Below are 20,038 nucleotides of genomic sequence, written 5' to 3'. Positions count from 1 at the left end.
TCGTGATCAGAGACAAAAGTTACCCCTTAGGACAAAGTTTCACGCAAATCGAAGAGGGGTCGGGGCAACTGCTGTGTGAGTTGGCGGAGAATTACCCTTATAGCCGTAAAACTTCGGACGAATAATTCACCCGACATTTTGTAGTGGAATAGCCATACTTGAAGCCTATTGTATGATGTTTTGCCCAAATTTGACCGAGGCTTAGTATGTCGAGCTCAAAAACTAGCTCAATTATCACGAAATCTTGCTATAACTCATCACACATAGCTCCTATCAATTTGGCGTCTTGGACAAAGTTGTTTGTTTTGATATTACTGACAACTCTTCAGAACTTTGTAATCGTCTAAAATCAAAGTTCAATGTAGTATTCAACACAAAGCTAGAGCTTTTGCGTCTTCGACAAAGTTTGTGGAAATTTCCCTACTACTTTGCCGAAGACATCAAAGCTCTATCTCTTAACTGTCAAAAGTCCATAGCCTGTTGTGATGAATATTTTGAAAAACAAATTTCACCAAAAGTAGGCCATGACAACGCTGAACAAAGTTGTAGGACATGTCAAAGCACGAAAATGGTTACTTTTTGCTCTAATCAATTAAGTTTGTCAAAACTTTTGAACCACTGTGCTTTGGCTTACTATTTTAATTTTTCTTTTTTTTTTTTGCACCCAACCCCCCTTAACCCCGGCCAGAGTCGAGGGACAAAAACTTTGAAAAATATTTGCATCGGCCTTATCGCTACTTAATAAATTCTAGCAATACGAAAAAAGTTCGAAATACGTGAATAAAAAGAATACTCAATTTGAAACCGAGGAAAAATTAGTACAAGTCCATTGAAAGTTTTAATAAAAATAAACTATGAAATGAAAAAAAATGTTGTTCGCATTTTCACGATCTTTGTTTTGTCTGTGTTCAGTAGATGTTAGTAATAAACCAGTACTAAACGCAAAATACCCAAATTGGTCCACTCGAGTGCTCCCTATTAGTGTATTTTGTAGAATCGCGCATTCATCCTTAATTGTGTATTTACCTTCTGCTTTGAAAAGCAATCTGAATATGCTCCATTATCAACTGATTCATAGTAGAACTTGAATCAACCAACCTTGGGGTGAACTCATATTGATTTTGCCTAACAATCGTATATCCTGTCCTTGAAATAGTATTTAGAGTGTATCCGTTTGTGTTATCACTCTGGCTTGCATAATACATCCGCAGAATCAAAATAAACTCTAACTGTAGTCTCTGATGGAGACGAATGGTAGTTAAACAATATGACTGCGAAATTACAAGCATTTATGTTTCCAAAACTTCTCCAAAATAACATCTAGAGTGTTCAGTAATTTTTATTAAAGGCAACGAAAACAGCTATTCCACTTTCGATTTACTAGGAAAAATGATCCAATTCAAGAGTCCCAACTTCAACTCAAAAACTATCCCTCCACCCCACCGAGCAGACTAGTTTTACAATGAACCAGCCTCATCTCCATTACAATTGAGCAAACGAACAAACGCGTTCAACACGGACGGGGGGCTGTCAAATTTCCGCCAGGAAGAACCCTTTCACTTAATGCAAACACCGACGAGCATTTCAAATAAGCTCAATTTCGCTGTCATTCTTCCTTGGCCGGGCCTGACCTGGCTGTCATTTCTGGACTGGTCGCTTTCACTGCTCGGGAAGCACAAAAAGTAAATTAAATAAATATTTAAAATGCACTTTTACAACCCGTCAACCCACCCCTTTCTGGAAGAAAGAGAGGATGGGGAGGGGGTCTCAAGAGGAACCACTTTTGTACTTTGACAACAACTCGCAACGACGACGACAGGAAAAGTTCGATGCCGGTGACATCGACCTTCTCGTCGGGAGGACCACTTTCTGAACCACCCTATAACCGAAACCATCCAACTTCCAGAACGTCGCCATCGTGCTAACTTGTCGTACGTGCATTTTGGGCCAAATTGAGTTAAGAACGCCATTTTGTGCAGCTCACAATGCCTCACCTTTTGACCTTCACAGATCCCCAAAATTCGATTTCAATCCTGAGATATTCAACAAAAACCGAAAAAACTCGGTGCATGTTTGTCACTTTACATATGAAAGTAGTTTCAATCTTGTCGTGCTATCTTGTCACTCCATGAAAATTGATGTAAGTGTGACAAAAGGCCAAAGGGATTTCAGGCCAGGAAAGTCAGGATGCGTTTGTCGCACGTACAAGCTAGACTACCGTAAACATTTGTAATTATAACTCGGGACTCCAGCAACCAACTTCAACCAAACTTCGGGACAATGCACAGAATGGTCAGCCAAACAAAACGTGTTTGTTATTGTTTACATTGCGTGCGCTCGTTTTTGTATATTCAAGGTCAAACATTAAAACGCGTTTTTCTCGGAACGTTAAAATGGCGGGTGCGACAAGATAGCACGACGACGTCGAAATGATGAATAAAACAAGACCGTTGGCACACTGTGCAGCAGTCGTGTTGTATACCTTATGAACCTCCCTGCAAGGCATTTGCTGCATTTTAGACGACGACGAATCGCTGAAAACAGACGAGAGTTATGTTGAATTTTAAGCAGAGAGCAGAGCAGTGTGCACTTGAAATCTTTGGTACTGCAAAGCTGAGCTGAGCTGAGAATATTGCTGCAAGCTTATTTACATTGCACTGCGCTACGGAGCGACACTGCAGACTTCTCCTGGTTCTGGTGCAGTCTTGGTCCCGCGGGAGGAATTAAGTTAGTATGTTTGGTGTAGAAATTTGAACGGTTCAAGGTCGGAATTGTGGTCAGAGTAGGCTGCACCCCAAAATTTGAATGTTTGATATAAAAAACACTAAAAAACAATTCATAAACATCAAAACTCAAGCACTTCAAACAACAAATGCTCCAACATAGCAGTTTGAAATCCAGCCCAACATCAAGTTTTACAAAGAGTAAAATCAACATATTTTTTCAATTTCGGAAAATACTCCAACAATTGTTTTTAGTGAAACTATTGCTTCTGCGTTTGAAAGACAATCACACCGTCTTGGCAGACTAATAATCAAACGGGACAAACATTGAACGAAAAGATCCAAGAGGATAAGGCGGGAATCGAACCCGCGCCCCATAGTAACTTAGGGATCGGCAGCCGAAGCCGCTAACCACCGCGCCATGAGCTAAAACCAGATCTAAAGTGTTCAAATTTTATTTTTACGCCAAATATATCATCACTAAGGTTGTTGATGTACAGGGCCTTGGACAAAATGATAGGGACAGGCAAATTTTTGTCAAAATTCAAATGCTCATAACTTTGCGAAAATTTAACCGATTTTGATGTTTCATGGAGCATTTTAAAAGAAAAATTATTCTAGTTTTTGAATATGTATTGGAACAAGATAACGGTCCATGGCCACCGGAGACGTTTCGGATTTTCCGGGACTGTGTCAAAAAGTGACTATTTTTCGTGCGTGCCATTTTTGCTGCGATGAGATTTTCACCTATTCCATATTTTTTTATGAAAGTACAACTTATGACCAGTCGAATGCAACCTGGAGCATAAAAATCCGTTGAAAATCCGCTGAGATATGGCCATTTCCGTAAAAAGACCCTGATCAGGTTCCCGATATGGCCAATTCTCCATTTCAATCGGAATTCGTAATGATAATACTTGTAAAAATTTAGTTTACTTATCAGTTGTAATTTTCTCATAATAGTTTATTGTTTGCCCTTTTTCCGTTTTTTGTTTCATCTTTTCAAAATTCATCATCAAAAATTTCAATCATATTTATTTTATGTTTTTTAATAATTATTCTTTAATGCCTTCTCAATTTTTCAAAATATCTTTTTCAAAGGAGAATGGGCAAATTTATATGGGAGCTGGTCCAAGGATGTACACGAACGGGACCAACTTTTTTCGAAAGATCTCGCCGAGACATGAAAAAAAGTCTTCTGGACCAACTCTCCAAACCCCGGGGTTCAAAAGTTACAAGTTGTTGAAGTTTGAGCATTTTGGGTTAAAATGTACAAAAAATCGTATTTTTGCTATTTCTAAAATCATTCATAAAATCTCTGTTTCATTATGGATTTCGATTTTCTTGACTTCATTCGACGCGTATCAGCAAAAACTATGAGTTCTGATATGTCTTAGCATGATTGAAACATGATTTCTCTTGTCCGTTTGAACCGTTTGTGCAAGAGGCATCCCATAGAAACAAGTCGAAACTTCAAGGTTTTGAAACCGGATCCGACCCAGACTGCTTCAGTGAGTTTGGAAGGCTTCAGTGCAATGTTGTAACAACTTATTGGGATGGTCTGAGTCATCCGAGAACTCCTTGGAGTTAAGACCGGTGAGTCTACCGCCGTAAAAAGCAAGATGTCGGCGGTTTTTGACCACGGATCATACCCGCATGGCTTCAGTGAGTATGGTAGACTACTATGCTGATGTGTTGAAGTGTCCTGGGTTCTCCTAGGACTCCCTGGAGTTAAGATCTGTGGGTCTACTACCGTAACAAGCAAAATGTCGACCGGTTTTGACAACGGAACATACCCGCATAGCTTCAGTGAGTGTGGTACTGTGGTAGACTACTTTGCTAATGTGTTAGGATGTCCTAGGTCATCCAATGACTCCCTGGAGTTATGATCTGTAGGTCTACGGCTGTTACAAGGACTCCCTTGTATGGTCCAGAACATCTCAACCTAACAGCAATACAGTCTGCCATACTCACTGAATCTTTGCGGTTATGATGCGCGGCTAAAAATCATCGACCATTTTCTTGTTACAGTGACCCAAATATCTAAACTCCAGGGAGTCCTAGCAGTCTACCATACCGTCTGAAGCTATACGTGTATGTTCCGGGGTCAAAAATCGTCGACCTCTTGCTTGTTACGGCTGTAGCTCCACAGATCATAACTCCAGGGAGTCCTTGGATGACCTAGGACATCCTAACACATTAGCAAAGTAGTCTACCACAGTACCACACTCACTGAAGCTATGCGGGTATGTTCCGTTGTCAAAACCGGTCGACATTTTGCTTGTTACGGTAGTAGACCCACAGATCTTAACTCCAGGGAGTCCTAGGAGAACCCAGGACACTTCAACACATCAGCATAGTAGTCTACCATACTCACTGAAGCCATGCGGGTATGATCCGTGGTCAAAAACCGCCGACATCTTGCTTGTTACGGCGGTAGACTCACCGGTCTTAACTCCAAGGAGTTCTCGGATGACTCAGACCATCCCAATAAGTTGTTACAACATTGCACTGAAGCCTTCCATACTCACTGAAGCAGTCTGGGTCGGATCCGGTTTCAAAACCTTGAAGTTTCGACTTGTTTCTATGGGATGCCTCTTGCACAAACGGTTCAAACGGATAAAAACAAGAGAAATCATGTTTCAATCATGCTAAGACATATCAGAACTCATAGTTTTTGCTGATACGCGTCGAATGAAGTCAAGAAAATCGAAATCCATAATGAAACAGAGATTTTATGAATGATTTTAGAAATAGCAAAAATACGATTTTTTGTACATTTTAACCCAAAATGCTCAAACTTCAACAACTTGTAACTTTTGAACCCCGGGGTTTAGAGAGTTGGTCCAGAAGACTTTTTTTCATGTCTCGGCGAGATCTTTCGAAAAAAGTTGATCCCGTTCGTGTACATCCTTGGACCAAATTTGCCCATTCTCCTTTGCGGCGGCACATTGAAGATCTGACAACCCTATCAAAAGTTATAAGCACTTAAGAGTTATTTATACACTTTTTGGAGGCTAGTTCTCAGATATTTAGATGAAAACGTATTCCAAATATATCATGCGACCTATCTTTGGATAGGTAATTTAAAGACCTTCCCACGAGCGTGTCTATTTTGGATAGCATTACCCTTTGAATGAGAGGAAGGCACCAACCACCTAAGGGTGGATAAAGTAACGTTTTTATTATAAATTTGTCATTTATCTCTCAACAATTAAGATTTTTTTAATCACATCACTGTTTTCCTGTTTTATTGGCGACATCAAATCACATTTTACATGGTCCTCAAATAATTTTTAAAAATGTGTCTATTTTGGGGGTTGTACCGCGAATTCGTCACATCTGATAAGTTATCAGGGCCCTTAATTTATTTCTTACCGTGGTGTAGAGGTAAGCGTAGTTGCCTCTCACCCAGTCGGCCGGGATTTGATCCCGGTCAGTCCAGGTGTAAGAGTCGTCTCTCTGGGTCCTGCCTCGGTGGAGTCGCTGGTAGGCAGTTGGACTAACAATCCAAAGGTCGTCAGTTTGAATCCCGGGTTGGATGGAAGCTTCGGTGTAAAAAAAAGGATTGCAATTGCCTCAACAATCAAGCCTTCGGGCACCTATTTTCGAGTAGGAATCTCGCAATCGAGAACGCCAAGGCAAATAATTTGATTTTGATTTTGAAATGATTTAAAGAAAAACGAAGAGGAGCGGGTAAAACTTTTTCCAATATCGTGGTAATATACAAAGATTGACTCTTTTGTAATCTGGTATAGTTTCTAACGATCTTATTTTTGTTTGAATTTTCACTTGCTTGTTGCTTTTTCACAATTCGACTTTCAAGATTTTTTTTTAATTTTTTTCATTGTAACTTTCTCATTTTTTGTTATGCTTAACTTTTTCTGATTTTCGTTTTTTCCATTGTTTTTTTTGTTTGTTTAAGTTATAGTTCAATGTTTGCCCTTCGTTTTTTTGTTGTTTATGTTGAAAAATGCAACTCATCACATCCGTTAAGCGCTCACCCAACTCACCCCCAGTAGCGATGATTAAAAATGTGACCAAGCTTATTTCCGGTGACAATTTTCACATTTGTTGACACATTTTTCCAAGGAATCAACCCGTCACGTGAGATATCATGGGTTAGAAGAACCAGAAAAAAACTGCCACGTCATCCCTGGACGACACCTCACAAAACAATCGCATCCAGCAAGTCATTGCTCCACCGTTTGCTGTTGTTTCTTGAAATTTGGTCCCCTACTTTGTATGCCTGCAGCTCGTGTGTGTGTGTGAGCGGCAATAGGAAATAGTTTTCCTTTCTGGGTCTCGTTTTGGGGTTTTTTAGGGGGGTGGGGGGTTTGGAATGTTCCTACCTTCTGCTTTTGCCATGGTTAAGGTGAGTCCACTCTCCAAAGTAGAAAGCTGGTTATGCATGAATGAACAGGACGACGACTTAGTGTGTGTGTGTGCCCGGAATGGAATACCAGGAGCAATAGATTGTAAAGTACATGCATTTTACATCACTATTCTGCACGAAATCCACCGGAATGGTCCTCCAGGGCACACTGTACTGAACGGAGTGGGTATAGTGCACAGTGTTTGCGTATGGCGCAGAGCTGGCAGTCAGAACCGGGGACGAATAGAGAATTAAGCTTTGCGATAAAGCACGAAGACCCCCACCCCCCCCCCCTACTCCCTTCCCCTTCTTCCAGGACGTCGAATTGAATTTTGGAGTAGTTTTGAAACGGTTTGGATTATATTTCGGAGAGTGACCCTTTTTGGCTCCCGACCGTCGAGGGACACATGGTCCGTCGTCGTCGGAACGTGCGATACGGGATCTGTATGAGCAATTAGTTGGACGGATCTCCCCGGGAAAGGGTCGGGCATTCGCTCACGTGTGACATGAAATTACACTTTTCAATTCTGGGATTTGTTCTGACCCAAGGGTTTTTTTTTCTCTCTTCTCGTTTTTCTATTTACAGTTCCAGCCTGGTGGCCGTGTCGACGCTGCGTCCGGGCGCCTCCGAGCACGTCAAGAAGGAGTTCCGGGCGAAGGCCAAACAGCTGGCCCGGCTCAGCGATCAGAACGTCATGAAGCTGATCGGCGCCTGCCTGAAGGACGAGCCGATTTGTATCGTTTTAGACTACAAATTCAGCACCGACCTGAACCAATTCCTGCAGGAGCACACGGCCGAAACCGGCTCGCTGGTGCAGCATAACTCGTTAAGGTAAGAGGCCTCGATTGCGGATTTGGGTCGGGATTTCAGGGGGGTTGGGTTTTGTTGTGTGTTTGTAATGTATGCGGAGGGTGACACTTTTGGGAATTGGGTTAGAATTCAGGGAGTTCTCATTCAGACAATCGATCAACGCAGAATATTACAAATTTAAAAGTCTGGCAAATGAGATAAAGTATCAATCGTAAAACTTTTCCATGGTAACCGGCCATGAAATGCTTCATTAATAAAAAATTACATCAAACAACTGTTTAAAATATTGAATAATTCAACTTCAGCATAATTGTAAATATTTGTCAACAATAACTTTTATTTAATTTCTGTTTTATTCTACCCAACCTTAATCTTACTGAAAGGTGAAAATTTGAAATAAGCTTGTTTCCTAAAAGCTTTAAATTAGTAGGTAATGTTAGAGAAATCAGAGCATGATTCCGTTGCTGAACAGAACCGTAATATCCTTTCAGCACTACTGATCATAGGCTTCGACTATCAAGTGGTATTTTCCTCATCAACAGCATGTATGAATGCGCTGAAAAGATAAAACACCATGATTGCCAAAACAAGATCAGTTGCGAATAGGTAACAGTCATTGGCCACCAACGGCGCCCGCCATGTCAGTTTGTAGATCTCGATTTTAAGGGACGGGAATGTTAGTTAGCGCAGGTTGCTACTAGGGCAGCTGATTTACTCTGTGCTTACACCCCACAAGCGCCAGGAACCTGAAAATTTGTTAGTAGGATAGGGTGTTTGGTCAGGATTCATCATAGAAGATGATGATGCGACCCAAAATCGTAGTGTTTGTTAAAAGGTATTATATATCAATCTCAAGGCAAACAATCGGATGCTGCGGATGAGACATTTCCCGTTTAACTGTTGTTAATTTTTTAATGAAATGGTTTAATCTTAGACAGCCGGCTGTGGAAAGATAAAACCAAATAATATTTATTTATAAAATGAGGTGTTAAACGCAATGCTGCAATGATAGCGTAGTCTGATTTTTAATTATATAATCATTTAGTTCATGAATTTGTTACGGAATAGACGCGACGAACTCAACCATCAAGTGTCTTCCGATTTTCTTTCTGTTAGCTAGATAAGGTATTGATTTTCGTTGCCTCTCGAGCTACGATGCTATGGAGAGGGCTTAACACACAAACAACCGACGTCGAGCCCTCCGAGCTACGGAGCTATGGGAAGGTCTTTTCAACACAAGGGCTTGAAGCACACAATAACTCACCGATTAATATGAATAATTTTCAAGATCGATCTTGTTTTATAACTACAGCGCGACTCACTCCTGATTTTCACGATCCCGAATACAGCACAAAACGAACACCGCAAAAATCCATCTCACAATCCTGATTTGTTTTTTTTCTTTTTTTCATTTTTTTTTTTTTGCTTTTTTCACTTTGCACACAAACGCAACCATAATTAATAATTTCCCCCAACCAACGCGTCCCTTCACTCAGCATTCTTGCAGGCACAATCCTGATTTTTTTCTACACTTTGCACATAAACAACCATCCGCTTGCACTGGTGGAACATAATCTGAACACAAACAGCCACACAAAAGAGACGAAAATTATCACGAAAAAACAGGACTGCGCGTCCCCAGAAGCACTGCACCTATCTGTAGGTAATGTTAGTGAAATCATGCCTGAAAGTAATTTTAACCAAATTGTGTAAACACAATACTAGGGTATTTGTCCCTATTTTGGGCCTACTCAGCCTTGTGCACTTTTAATTTAATGTATTCTCAAAGGCCATGTAGCCCACTGCACAGTAATCCAGATCGCAAAATTAGGTGGAAAATTGATTTTCCGTATAATGATGAAGTTTTGGAGCTTTGGTGTCGAAAAAATGATTTTTGGTAGGAATATTTTGGGTTTCCATGTAAAATTATCATTTGAACCCAAAATATGACCAAAAACCAATTTTTCGACAATTTGGGTCAATTCTGAGGACAGATTCAGATTCAGCGGTAAAAATTACATGGAAAACATATATTTGGACAATTTTCGAAATTGGTTAGGGTGGTCCCATAAGGTTTTCCCTTGAAAATTAGACTTTTTCAAATGGCGATATCTCGAGTTTAAAGAAAAACACTCCTGAGATTTTTTCAGCGTTTGTAGTGCTGGATCTTCTATTTCAAATGCAACCTGGTGCTTAAAATTTGGCGTGCGCCTTTTCGAGATATTTAAGTTTTGCTCAGATGCTTTCTATAAATTTGGTCGTAGAAGGCGTAGATTACGAGATAAAATTTTGGTGTCGTTGCTTGGATTGGCATGCCCAACAACTTTTTAGAAGACAAAAAAAATCCTAAAAATATTCCTGAAAAGTTATATTTTCAAAATCACCCTAATAATGAACCACCCTAATTTCCAACCAAACCAAAAGTTGTCCCTTTCCATATGCAACAACTCTTCTGAAGACACCAAAGCTCCAAAACTTCATCATTTTACGGAAAATCCATTTTCCACCTAATTTTGCGATCTGGACCACTGTGCAGTGGTAACGCTTCCACCTCGTAAGCGGTAGATCGGGGTTCAAATCCCGGCTCGGCTTAGTAAAGGGAAGGTAGTTTATCGTCCAAAAAATGTCAAGAAGCGGTAAGCTTAAGTGGTAAAAATTTTGGACCGAATGGGCAAGTGGAAATTTTCCAAGAAAAAAAAAATGAAGAGAGATATATTAATAGTATTATTTCCAATTTAAGAGGAAAATGTGAATTATTCTTGCCCATCAAAATCAAGATAATCACAGCAAGAATCATTTTTAAGTGGCAGATTCCTGCCAGATTTGGTGAAATGCACAATTTCGTAGAATTAAGTTTGATAGACTCAAAATAGGTACTAGGTCCAAAATAGGGACAAATCTATCTTTAAAAGTCGTAAAACATATTTTTTTTTAAATGTGTTTAATCTGGCATCAAAAGATTATATTCAGTTTGCTTCAAAACATGATAATAAGTTTCCAGTTCAATTAAAAAAATTAAAAATAGAGGGTTTAAAGAAATAATAGATAAACCTTATTTTTACAGAATTTGAGAGTTTTGAGCCCACGACTTTCCAGCAGGATTCTAGCAGAGTTCTTGCAGAGCTGAATATTCTTAGAGCATTCTAGAAGAAATGTTCCACCGTTCTAGCAGGATTCTGACAGAACCAGCTCTGCTAGAATAATGCATTGAAGATTTTATTTTTAATTCAAACGCTTCACAAGATTTTTAACAAGCATTTTGGAAGGAGATTTCGAATTAAAAAAAGTGCACATCAGATATGAAACTGCTTCTAGAAGTTTATGTTCATCAGAAAATACTACGAAAAAAACCTTGAACTTTTCAGTATTTGAAACTTTGATAAGCTCAAAAAAAATCTTTAAAAACGGCCTGAATAATCAGGGACAAAAAAAAATCGAAAAACTTCAAAATTTATTAAAAATTAATGCATTTTCCTACGTTTATAATCATATTTAGCATGTTTGAACTCCTTTGAAGACATTTTAAATTTTCATAAAATACCAATGTACGGTTCCGCGAAAAATCTTTTTTCGCGAAAAAAAAATCCTTCAATTCATCGATATTTTGAAAACAAATGATTGTAAAGCAACTGGACGCGTGTAAGCTGCATTTAAAACACTTTTTTCATCCAAATGTTGAAAGCTAGGCTTGTAATTAAAATTTATATATATATATGTTTTACTTTTTAAATTATTTAAATTATCCAAATCTCAATAAAACCAAAACAGATCACTAGAAATAAATATGGATATTTACATGAATCCATCAATTTTCAGAGACTTTTCTGATGAAAAATCCTATAACGTCATGATTAGAATTCCCGGACGCTTCGAAACCCAGACACTTCAACTTATTTAATCAATTATTTGATGAATTTCAGTGACAAAATTAAAAAATGTCAGATATTCTACCAAATATATCATATAAGGGTAATTTTGGGCAGCTGAATTCAAAAAATACATTTATTTTTTCATGAAATAAAATCCAAGTACATTAGTATGGTTCATAAATTATTATTTTTTAAATATTTTTTTAATTTCCTGAAATTGTATTTTTTTATATCAATAGTTGCTTGGAATTTTGATTTTGTGTGTGTGTAAATCTTAACAAATAATATGTTAGGGTGGTACCATATCACAATGATCCATAACCGAAATTTTGTTAAACAAAATTCTTAGATACTACACTTTTAAATAACAGCTTTGTTATCTTCCGAAAAGTTGTTTGTTCCAGTTATGTCCAATAAATTTTAAAAACAAAGTTGTTCTAGAGTCCTTCTTTCATGGTTCCAAATATCAGACTTCCCGTTTTTGCCTTCCAAACTTTTTAGTTAGACCTCCTAGACCTACCTTCATTTGTACATATCGACTCAGAATCACCAGCTGAGCAAATGTCTGTGTTTTTGGCTGTATGTAGACATGTGTACCAAATCAATGTCACTGGAATATCTCGTCACAGGCTCAACTGATTTTGGCCGGAATGGATTTAATCGATCCGTCTTAACGTTCCCTAAGTTGCTATTTAAATTCATGCAGTTTTATCATGTATTTAAAAAAGTCTTGTGAAAAAACCGTTTCATATTAAATTAAAATTATGGTAAAAAGGGTGGTTTTTTCATGAAACCCTCACATGTTATATATTTTTAAAAAGCATATGAGAAGACCTTTCTTGTGGATTAAGAATTTTCAAGATCTGACTTACCGATCTAAAATTACAAGCAGTTTAAAAAATGGTCTGAATTTACATAACCTCAAATGGTCCCGTTTGATCGCCACGAAAGAAGCCTTGTAGAGGGATGCCATTTTCCTGATAGGCGGTGTCTGTATAATCTTGACAAAAAGTCTGTAGGAAGTCCATGTGGACACTTTAGGGGATTGTAATTACTCTTTAAATGAGAGGAAGGCACCAACCACCTAAAGGTGGATTAAGTACCGTTTTTATCTTAAGTTTGTTCTAAAAATACAAACTGAAACAAGTTGAATCATAAGTGCAACTGTTGGAATTGAAAAAAATCCCAAAATTAATGTTATTCTACTTTTTTTTCAGAATAATTAATGTGTCAGGAGGTTATATTTTGTATCTCGAACTACTGCTGACATTTTTGGACACTTTTCTAAGTTGTTTCCAAAAGTTGTCCACGCTCCATACAAAAATAGTTTTGTTTTGTAAGTTTCTACGTGGTTTATGGATGGTTCCACAAGTACGAGCTCGAGTACCGTAAACATTTTCAATTATATCTCGGAACTCCAGCAACCAAATTCATTCAAACTTCAGGACAGGGCACAGGTCATACATAAAAACGCGTTTTTCTCGGAACGTCAAAAACGACAAGTTAGCACAACAGCGTCGTTGTAATAGGTACCTAATAGAATAAAGGAAGACAAAACATGCAGATCACTTCTAGTTTGTTAAACGCCCTGTTTTCAAAGACTTCAAGTTTTAACTACGATGATAATCGTAAACAATGTGAGTAAAGTTACAATTTTGAGTAACACCAGACTATCAACCGGCTCTGTGGCTTAATGGTTACGGCTTCTGTCTCCCAAGCAGAAGGTTCAGTGATCAAATTCCGGTCGGTACCTTTGAAATTTGGAATCAGGAATTTGAATATGAATAAAAACGAAAATGAATCAGGTGGGATTCGAACTCACACCTTTGGATTGGTGGTCTGGGACGCTAAGCAGTCGGCTATCAGAAGGTTTACACTCTAGCAGTGAATTGATCCGTAGTGTTGAAACACGTTTTCTCTTCTTCTCATATTATTAAATACGCGCTGATCCCTGATTTGCCTGAGGGGATTGGAAGTCTAAATATAGATCGAGTTTCCTTCAGATGCTTGCTTCTATGTTTAGGCGGGGCCGAACAATGCCCAGCGACCTCGGAATTGGACCGCAAGGAGCTCTGTCATTCTGAAATGGGTCGTTGGAAGCAGCGCGAGGGCTATCACCACCTAATACCCGGGACTGAGATAAGCTGTATCAGCATTTGGCATGTGGGTAATTCTCTACCAACTCACACGAAATCGGGAAAAGTTGCCCCGACCCCTCTTCGATTTGCGTGAAACTTTGTCCTAAGGGGTAACTTTTGTCCCTGATCACGAATCCGAGGTCCGTTTTTTGATATCTCGTGACGGAGGGGCGGTACGACCCCTTCCATTTTTGAACATGCGAAAAAAGAGGTGTTTTTCAAAAATTTGCAGCCTGAAACGGTGATGAGATAGAAATCTGGTGTCAAAGGGACTTTTATGTAAAATTAGACGCCCGATTTGATGGCGTACTCAGAATTCCGAAAAAACGTATTTTTCATCGAAAAAAACACTAAAAAAGTTTTAAAAATTCTCCCATTTTCCGTTACTCGACTGTAAAAAATTTTGGAACATGTCATTTTATGGGAAATTTAATGTACTTTTCGAATCTACATTGTCCCAGAAGGGTCATTTTTTCATTTAGAACAAAATTTTTCATTTTAAAATTTCGTGTTTTTTCTAACTTTGCAGGGTTATTTTTTAGAGTGTAACAATGTTCTACAAAGTTGTAGAGCAGACAATTACAAAAATTTTGATATATAGACATAAGGGGTTTGCTTATAAACATCACGAGTTATCGCGATTTTACGAAAAAAAGTTTTGAAAAAGTTACTTTTTGCGTTTCTCTTTGTTTCGTCGTCCGTGTCTGTCGCGAGTGACCATGAACGGCCATGATCGATGACGACCAACTTTTTCAAAACTTTTTTTCGTAAAATCGCGATAACTCGTGATGTTTATAAGCAAACCCCTTATGTCTATATATTAAAATTTTTGTAATTGTCTGCTCTACAACTTTGTAGAACATTGTTACACTCTAAAAAATAACCCTGCAAAGTTAGAAAAAACACGAAATTTTAAAATGAAAAATTTTGTTCTAAATGAAAAAATGACCCTTCTGGGACAATGTAGATTCGAAAAGTACATTAAATTTCCCATAAAATGACATGTTCCAAAATTTTTTACAGTCGAGTAACGGAAAATGGGAGAATTTTTAAAACTTTTTTAGTGTTTTTTTCGATGAAAAATACGTTTTTTCGGAATTCTGAGTACGCCATCAAATTGGGCGTCTAATTTTACATAAAAGTCCCTTTGACACCAGATTTCTATCTCATCACCGTTTCAGGCTGCAAATTTTTGAAAAACACCTCTTTTTTCGCATGTTCAAAAATGGAAGGGGTCGTACCGCCCCTCCGTCACGAGATATCAAAAAACGGACCTCGGATTCGTGATCAGGGACAAAAGTTACCCCTTAGGACAAAGTTTCACGCAAATCGAAGAGGGGTCGGGGCAACTGCTGTGTGAGTTGGCGGAGAATTACCCATGTACACAGTCTGATACAAATTATACTTTCCCATAATTTCGCTACCGGTTAGCGGGTATTGGATTGGACCACACACACAATATTGAGTAACACCAGACTATCGCCGAAAATCGCACTCCCAAAATAGAACAAAGAATTTCAATTTCCCTAAACGACTCAACTTTCGCCAACACTTTAAGGGCTCACCCCTCAAACTACCCATCCGATGCCAAAACAGTCAGCCAAGCTTTGTGAGGTCTTGAAAATGGTTAAATAACATCACTGTGCGCGCTGCTCTACCATACGTTACGACCTGGTCCTTCAGGTCCTGGAAGCTGGTGGCCGCATGGCTTAGAGGGTTATGTAACGACGTTCGTTCGTTTCGTTCATTCACTTCTGTGTGCGGTAAATGTATGCAAAGCACCCCAGCCAGCCAACCAGCGCCAGCAGATGAAGAGAAGCCCAGGTCGAGAAGGGAGAGAGATATGGCTAAACAACCCGACACTTGAGTGGAAGTCCTGAGTCGTGGTCCTTTGGCTGGCTGGCCTGATCCTGATCCTGCCTGCCTGCCTGGCAAATGCAATATGGTGGAGAATTATTATTCTCTTATTGCACTCTTGTTTTAACCTACATTGTCATCCGGTTCGGAGAGCTGGTGTGGTTCCCGGGAAACGACCGTTGTGGCCACTTCGTGCCTTTCCGCCAGACCTCGCTTCTTTCGGGGGAAAAAGGCTGACTTGTATGGGTAATTCTCTACCAACTCACACGAAATCGGGAAAAGTTGCCCCGAACCCTCTTCGATTTGCGTGAAACTTTGTCCTAAGGGGTAACTTTTGTCCCTGATCACAAATCCGAGGTCTGTTTTTTTATATCTCGTGACGGAGGGGCGGTACGACCCCTTCCATTTTTGAACATGCGAAAAAAGAGGTATTTTTCAATAATTTGCAGCCTGAAACGGTGATGAGATAGAAATTTGGTGTCAAAGGGACTTTTATGTAAAATTAGACGCCCGATTTGATGGCGTACTCAGAATTTCGAAAAAACGTATTTTTCATCGAAAAAAACACTAAAAAAGTTTTACAAATTGTCCCATTTTCCGTTACTCGACTGTAAAAAATTTTGGAACATGTCATTTTATGGGAAATTTAATGTACTTTTCGAATCTACATTGACCCAGAAGGGTCATTTTTTCATTTAGAACAAAATTTTTCATTTTAAAATTTCGTGTTTTTTCTAACTTTGCAGGGTTATTTTTTAGAGTGTAACAATGTTCTACAAAGTTGTAGAGCAGACAATTACAAAAATTTTGATATGTATACATAAGGGGTTTGCTTATAAACATCACGAGTTATCGCGATTTTACGAAAAAAAGTTTTGAAAAAGTTACTTTTTGCGTTTCTCTTTGTTTCGTCGTCCGTGTCTGTCGCGGGTGACCATGAACGGCCATGATCGATGACGACCAACTTTTTCAAAACTTTTTTTCGTAAAATTGCGATAACTCGTGATGTTTATAAGCAAACCCCTTATGTATACATATCAAAATTTTTGTAATTTGCAAGGTTAGAAAAAACACGAAATTTTAAAATGAAAAATTTTGTTCTAAATGAAAAAATGACCCTTCTGGGTCAATGTAGATTCGAAAAGTACATTAAATTTCCCATAAAATGACATGTTCCAAAACATTTTACAGTCGAGTAACGGAAAATGGGAGAATTTTTAAAACTTTTTTAGTGTTTTTTTCGATGAACAATACGTTTTTTCGGAATTCTGAGTACGCCATCAAATCGAGCGTCTAATTTTACATAAAAGTCCCTTTGACACCAAATTTCTATCTCATCACCGTTTCAGGCTGCAAATTATTGAAAAACACCTCTTTTTTCGCATGTTCAAAAATGGAAGGGGTCGTACCGCCCCTCCGTCACGAGATATCAAAAAACGGACCTCGGATTCGTGATCAGGGACAAAAGTTACCCCTTAGGACAAAGTTTCACGCAAATCAAAGAGGGGTCGGGGCAACTGCTGTGTGAGTTGGCGGAGAATTACCCGTATATGTTTTGGATGATATTATCCTTTTTCACTTAGGAGGCTTTGCCCCGTCGTCGTTGGCTCCCAAGCCCAAGATGAACCGCAAAACAGCTCAGCTGTGTGTCGTTTTGGACCAGTTTGGTGGATATTATAATCCTCCCGGCGCGCACACAGGGCCCGTGGCCATAAAGGCACACTGAAAAAATCCATCACAAAAAGTGACAAAATTGTAATTCTAAAATGATTCCAGTTTTTGAAAATGTCTAATATTTTTAAAGTGTAAATTGACCCAAAGACACCCCGCGTTGACGACTGCTTCGGGAGGTGTGTGGTTTTGCGAGCTTATGCTGAGTGCAAAAAGCTGCTACTTCTGGTGCTCGGAAGCAGTCATCAACCTGAGTTCCCCGGCGGAATGTTGCTCCAGCTCCGGTGATGAGAATTGGCATCCGGCTCTAACACTACTGAAAGGGTGAGGGGGGAAGGTTCAGAATGCCCTGGAGCATACGTCTACCATATTTTGGTGTGATGTTGTGTTTGCGAGGAAAAGTGGAGAGACCACTCGAATGGCAAATATTTGCGGAATTGGTGACGATGATGTGACGCGTGTATAAGGTCGAAGGTGACTTTCCACGTGATGGGTTAGAAAGGTTGGTTTTGAATTTTAAGTCGTTTAATTGTGGGTGACTGGTGAGATTTTGAGCTTGTAGAAATTATTTTGAATATGCAAGCAAATTGTATGTTCTACTTATGAGAAATAATTGTTGTTATATTAGGTTTTTGAAAGGTTTAAGGTTTGCTTCTGGAAAAACACTTTTCTCAGAAATCAATTATTGCAAATTTAAAGGTTTTGGTGCGAATTTCGATTAAATTTTGGCTTGATACCAGGAACTTAAAACCTGATTTTTGAGAGCTATTTTATTAAAGGGACCTTCCTTAAACCACGTGGACACTTTTTTTTAGAATCTCAACCCCTCCAACCCCCCTTCATGGACAATTGTTCATACAAAAAAAACTATCAAACTCCAAGAACTCAATTTCAAACAAAAAGCAATGCGAAAACATCTGGAGTTTTTTTTTAAACTAAAATAAGTCAAACTTTTAGTTTTTGCTTTTTGGGTGTTTTTGAAACTGCCTTGACTCAGGGGTATTAAAAAACACCCAAAAAACAAAAACTGAAAATTTGGTTTTGAACATTTTCAAAAAAAACTCCAGACATGTACCATAAACTGCTTGTGCCCAAAATTTAAGGCTTTTCCAAAATTTATTACCAGAGATTTAGTCATATTAGTGTTTTACGTCTTATTTTTACCATATTTTTTCTGATTCAACTTTTGATTTTATACAAAATCATATACATCATATTCGAAATCCCGGCTCCCCAAGTAACATTTGTACCAACTAGCCACCACCAAGTTTTATTGAGGTTTTATTATAGCATCTTGATTGCTAAATATTTTTATTTGGGCATTCACCGCAACCAACAAGCAAGAGCTAATTAATAGGTTCTAACAGGGTTTAATGCCTTGGGCATAAAACCGGGTGGAAATAAAAGCCAACTGGCTTTCAATGAGGTTTTATGAAAGTTTTAATAGAGGCTTGAAAACCAGATGGCAATGCCATGCCAAACGGTTTTATCGCATGCTTTGTTAAAACCTAGGGTGTTGTAGCTGTCAAGTGCCATTAGGCATGCAAAAAGCTCATTTAAAACTATAAGCTCCTGAAAGAGCATTTATCGCGGCCAAATAGCAGTGTGTAAATATGGCGCTAAACGCGTGCTCTGATTGAATATGATTGACCGCCATGTTGATTAAAAAAATAGAAAACTGAAAAATTTGATTTCAATTTGATGAAAACACATATTTATGCTGAATTTCTGGTATGCTTAATATAGCGATAGATGTTGAAAAATATTTTAAACATTTTTTTCAAAGAATTGCAATAAAATATTTTTTTAACATTAAACATTATGATTACAAAATATTGATTTTTGATGAAGCGAGTTGAGTTTTTTGGCTCTATCTCCCCTACATTTATCAATAAAATTTCAACCGCAGCTGAATTTGAGACATCAATTGCGAGAAATAACTTTTTAAATTATTTGGATTACTTCTGATATCTATTATTTATCATCGCCATTTTTGACAACCATCTCCATAATTTCATTTGGCAAGACGAAGACTTATTTTTGCCAAAATAAAACCTATTTGGCATAAGATGACTCCTGACTAGGTTTTAACAAAGGTTTTATCAAGGCTATGAGGATGTTGTTAGGATTCAGTTGTAAAGCTTTGAACTCCTATGTAGGTTTTATAAATAGGCCGTAACAACCTTTTGCGGAGGTCCTTTTGGGTTTTAAGTGGGGTTTATCAAGGTTCTGGGGAGTTTGTTACGACTAAGGGGTTTTAATGTTGGTTTTGGCTGATAGGTTTTATAGCGGTTGTGACAGCTTTGATAAAGCCTTAAACGTTACTTGGGTCGTTCTCACTCAAAAGAACGACAAGTCTTCAAGCCGCTTTTACGCTTGCGCATAGGACGCTTTAGAGAGCCTGGAGCCTATCAGAGAACGGACATCTCAAACGGAGGTACCAATCGAGCAAAAGACAAAGGATTATGCTCGATAGGCACCTCCGCTTGACAGCTCCCGCGCCTCGATCGGCACTTCAGGCTTGAGATGTCCGTTCTCTATTAAGCTCCAGGCTCTCTAAGACGCTTATGAGTGTTAGCGATGTACACTCAAAC

General features: G+C 38.6%; 1 protein-coding gene across 2 annotated transcripts in view; it reads left to right on the top strand.

Annotated features, from left to right (window-relative positions):
* The window catches only part of LOC120421982 (discoidin domain-containing receptor tyrosine kinase B), a 527,019-nt gene that overhangs the window by 454,013 nt on the left and 52,968 nt on the right, over positions 1 to 20,038 (top strand). For both annotated transcript variants that reach the window (XM_039585292.2, XM_039585291.2), the window contains exon 13: positions 7,685 to 7,930. In XM_039585292.2, the coding sequence (XP_039441226.1) occupies positions 7,685 to 7,930 (246 nt within the window). The remainder of the gene's footprint in view (positions 1 to 7,684; positions 7,931 to 20,038) is intronic.

This window comes from Culex pipiens, chromosome 2, assembly GCF_016801865.2.
Source record: "Culex pipiens pallens isolate TS chromosome 2, TS_CPP_V2, whole genome shotgun sequence".
Classification (NCBI taxonomy): Eukaryota; Metazoa; Arthropoda; class Insecta; order Diptera; family Culicidae; genus Culex; species Culex pipiens.
This window is presented reverse-complemented; position numbering and strand designations above follow the sequence as displayed.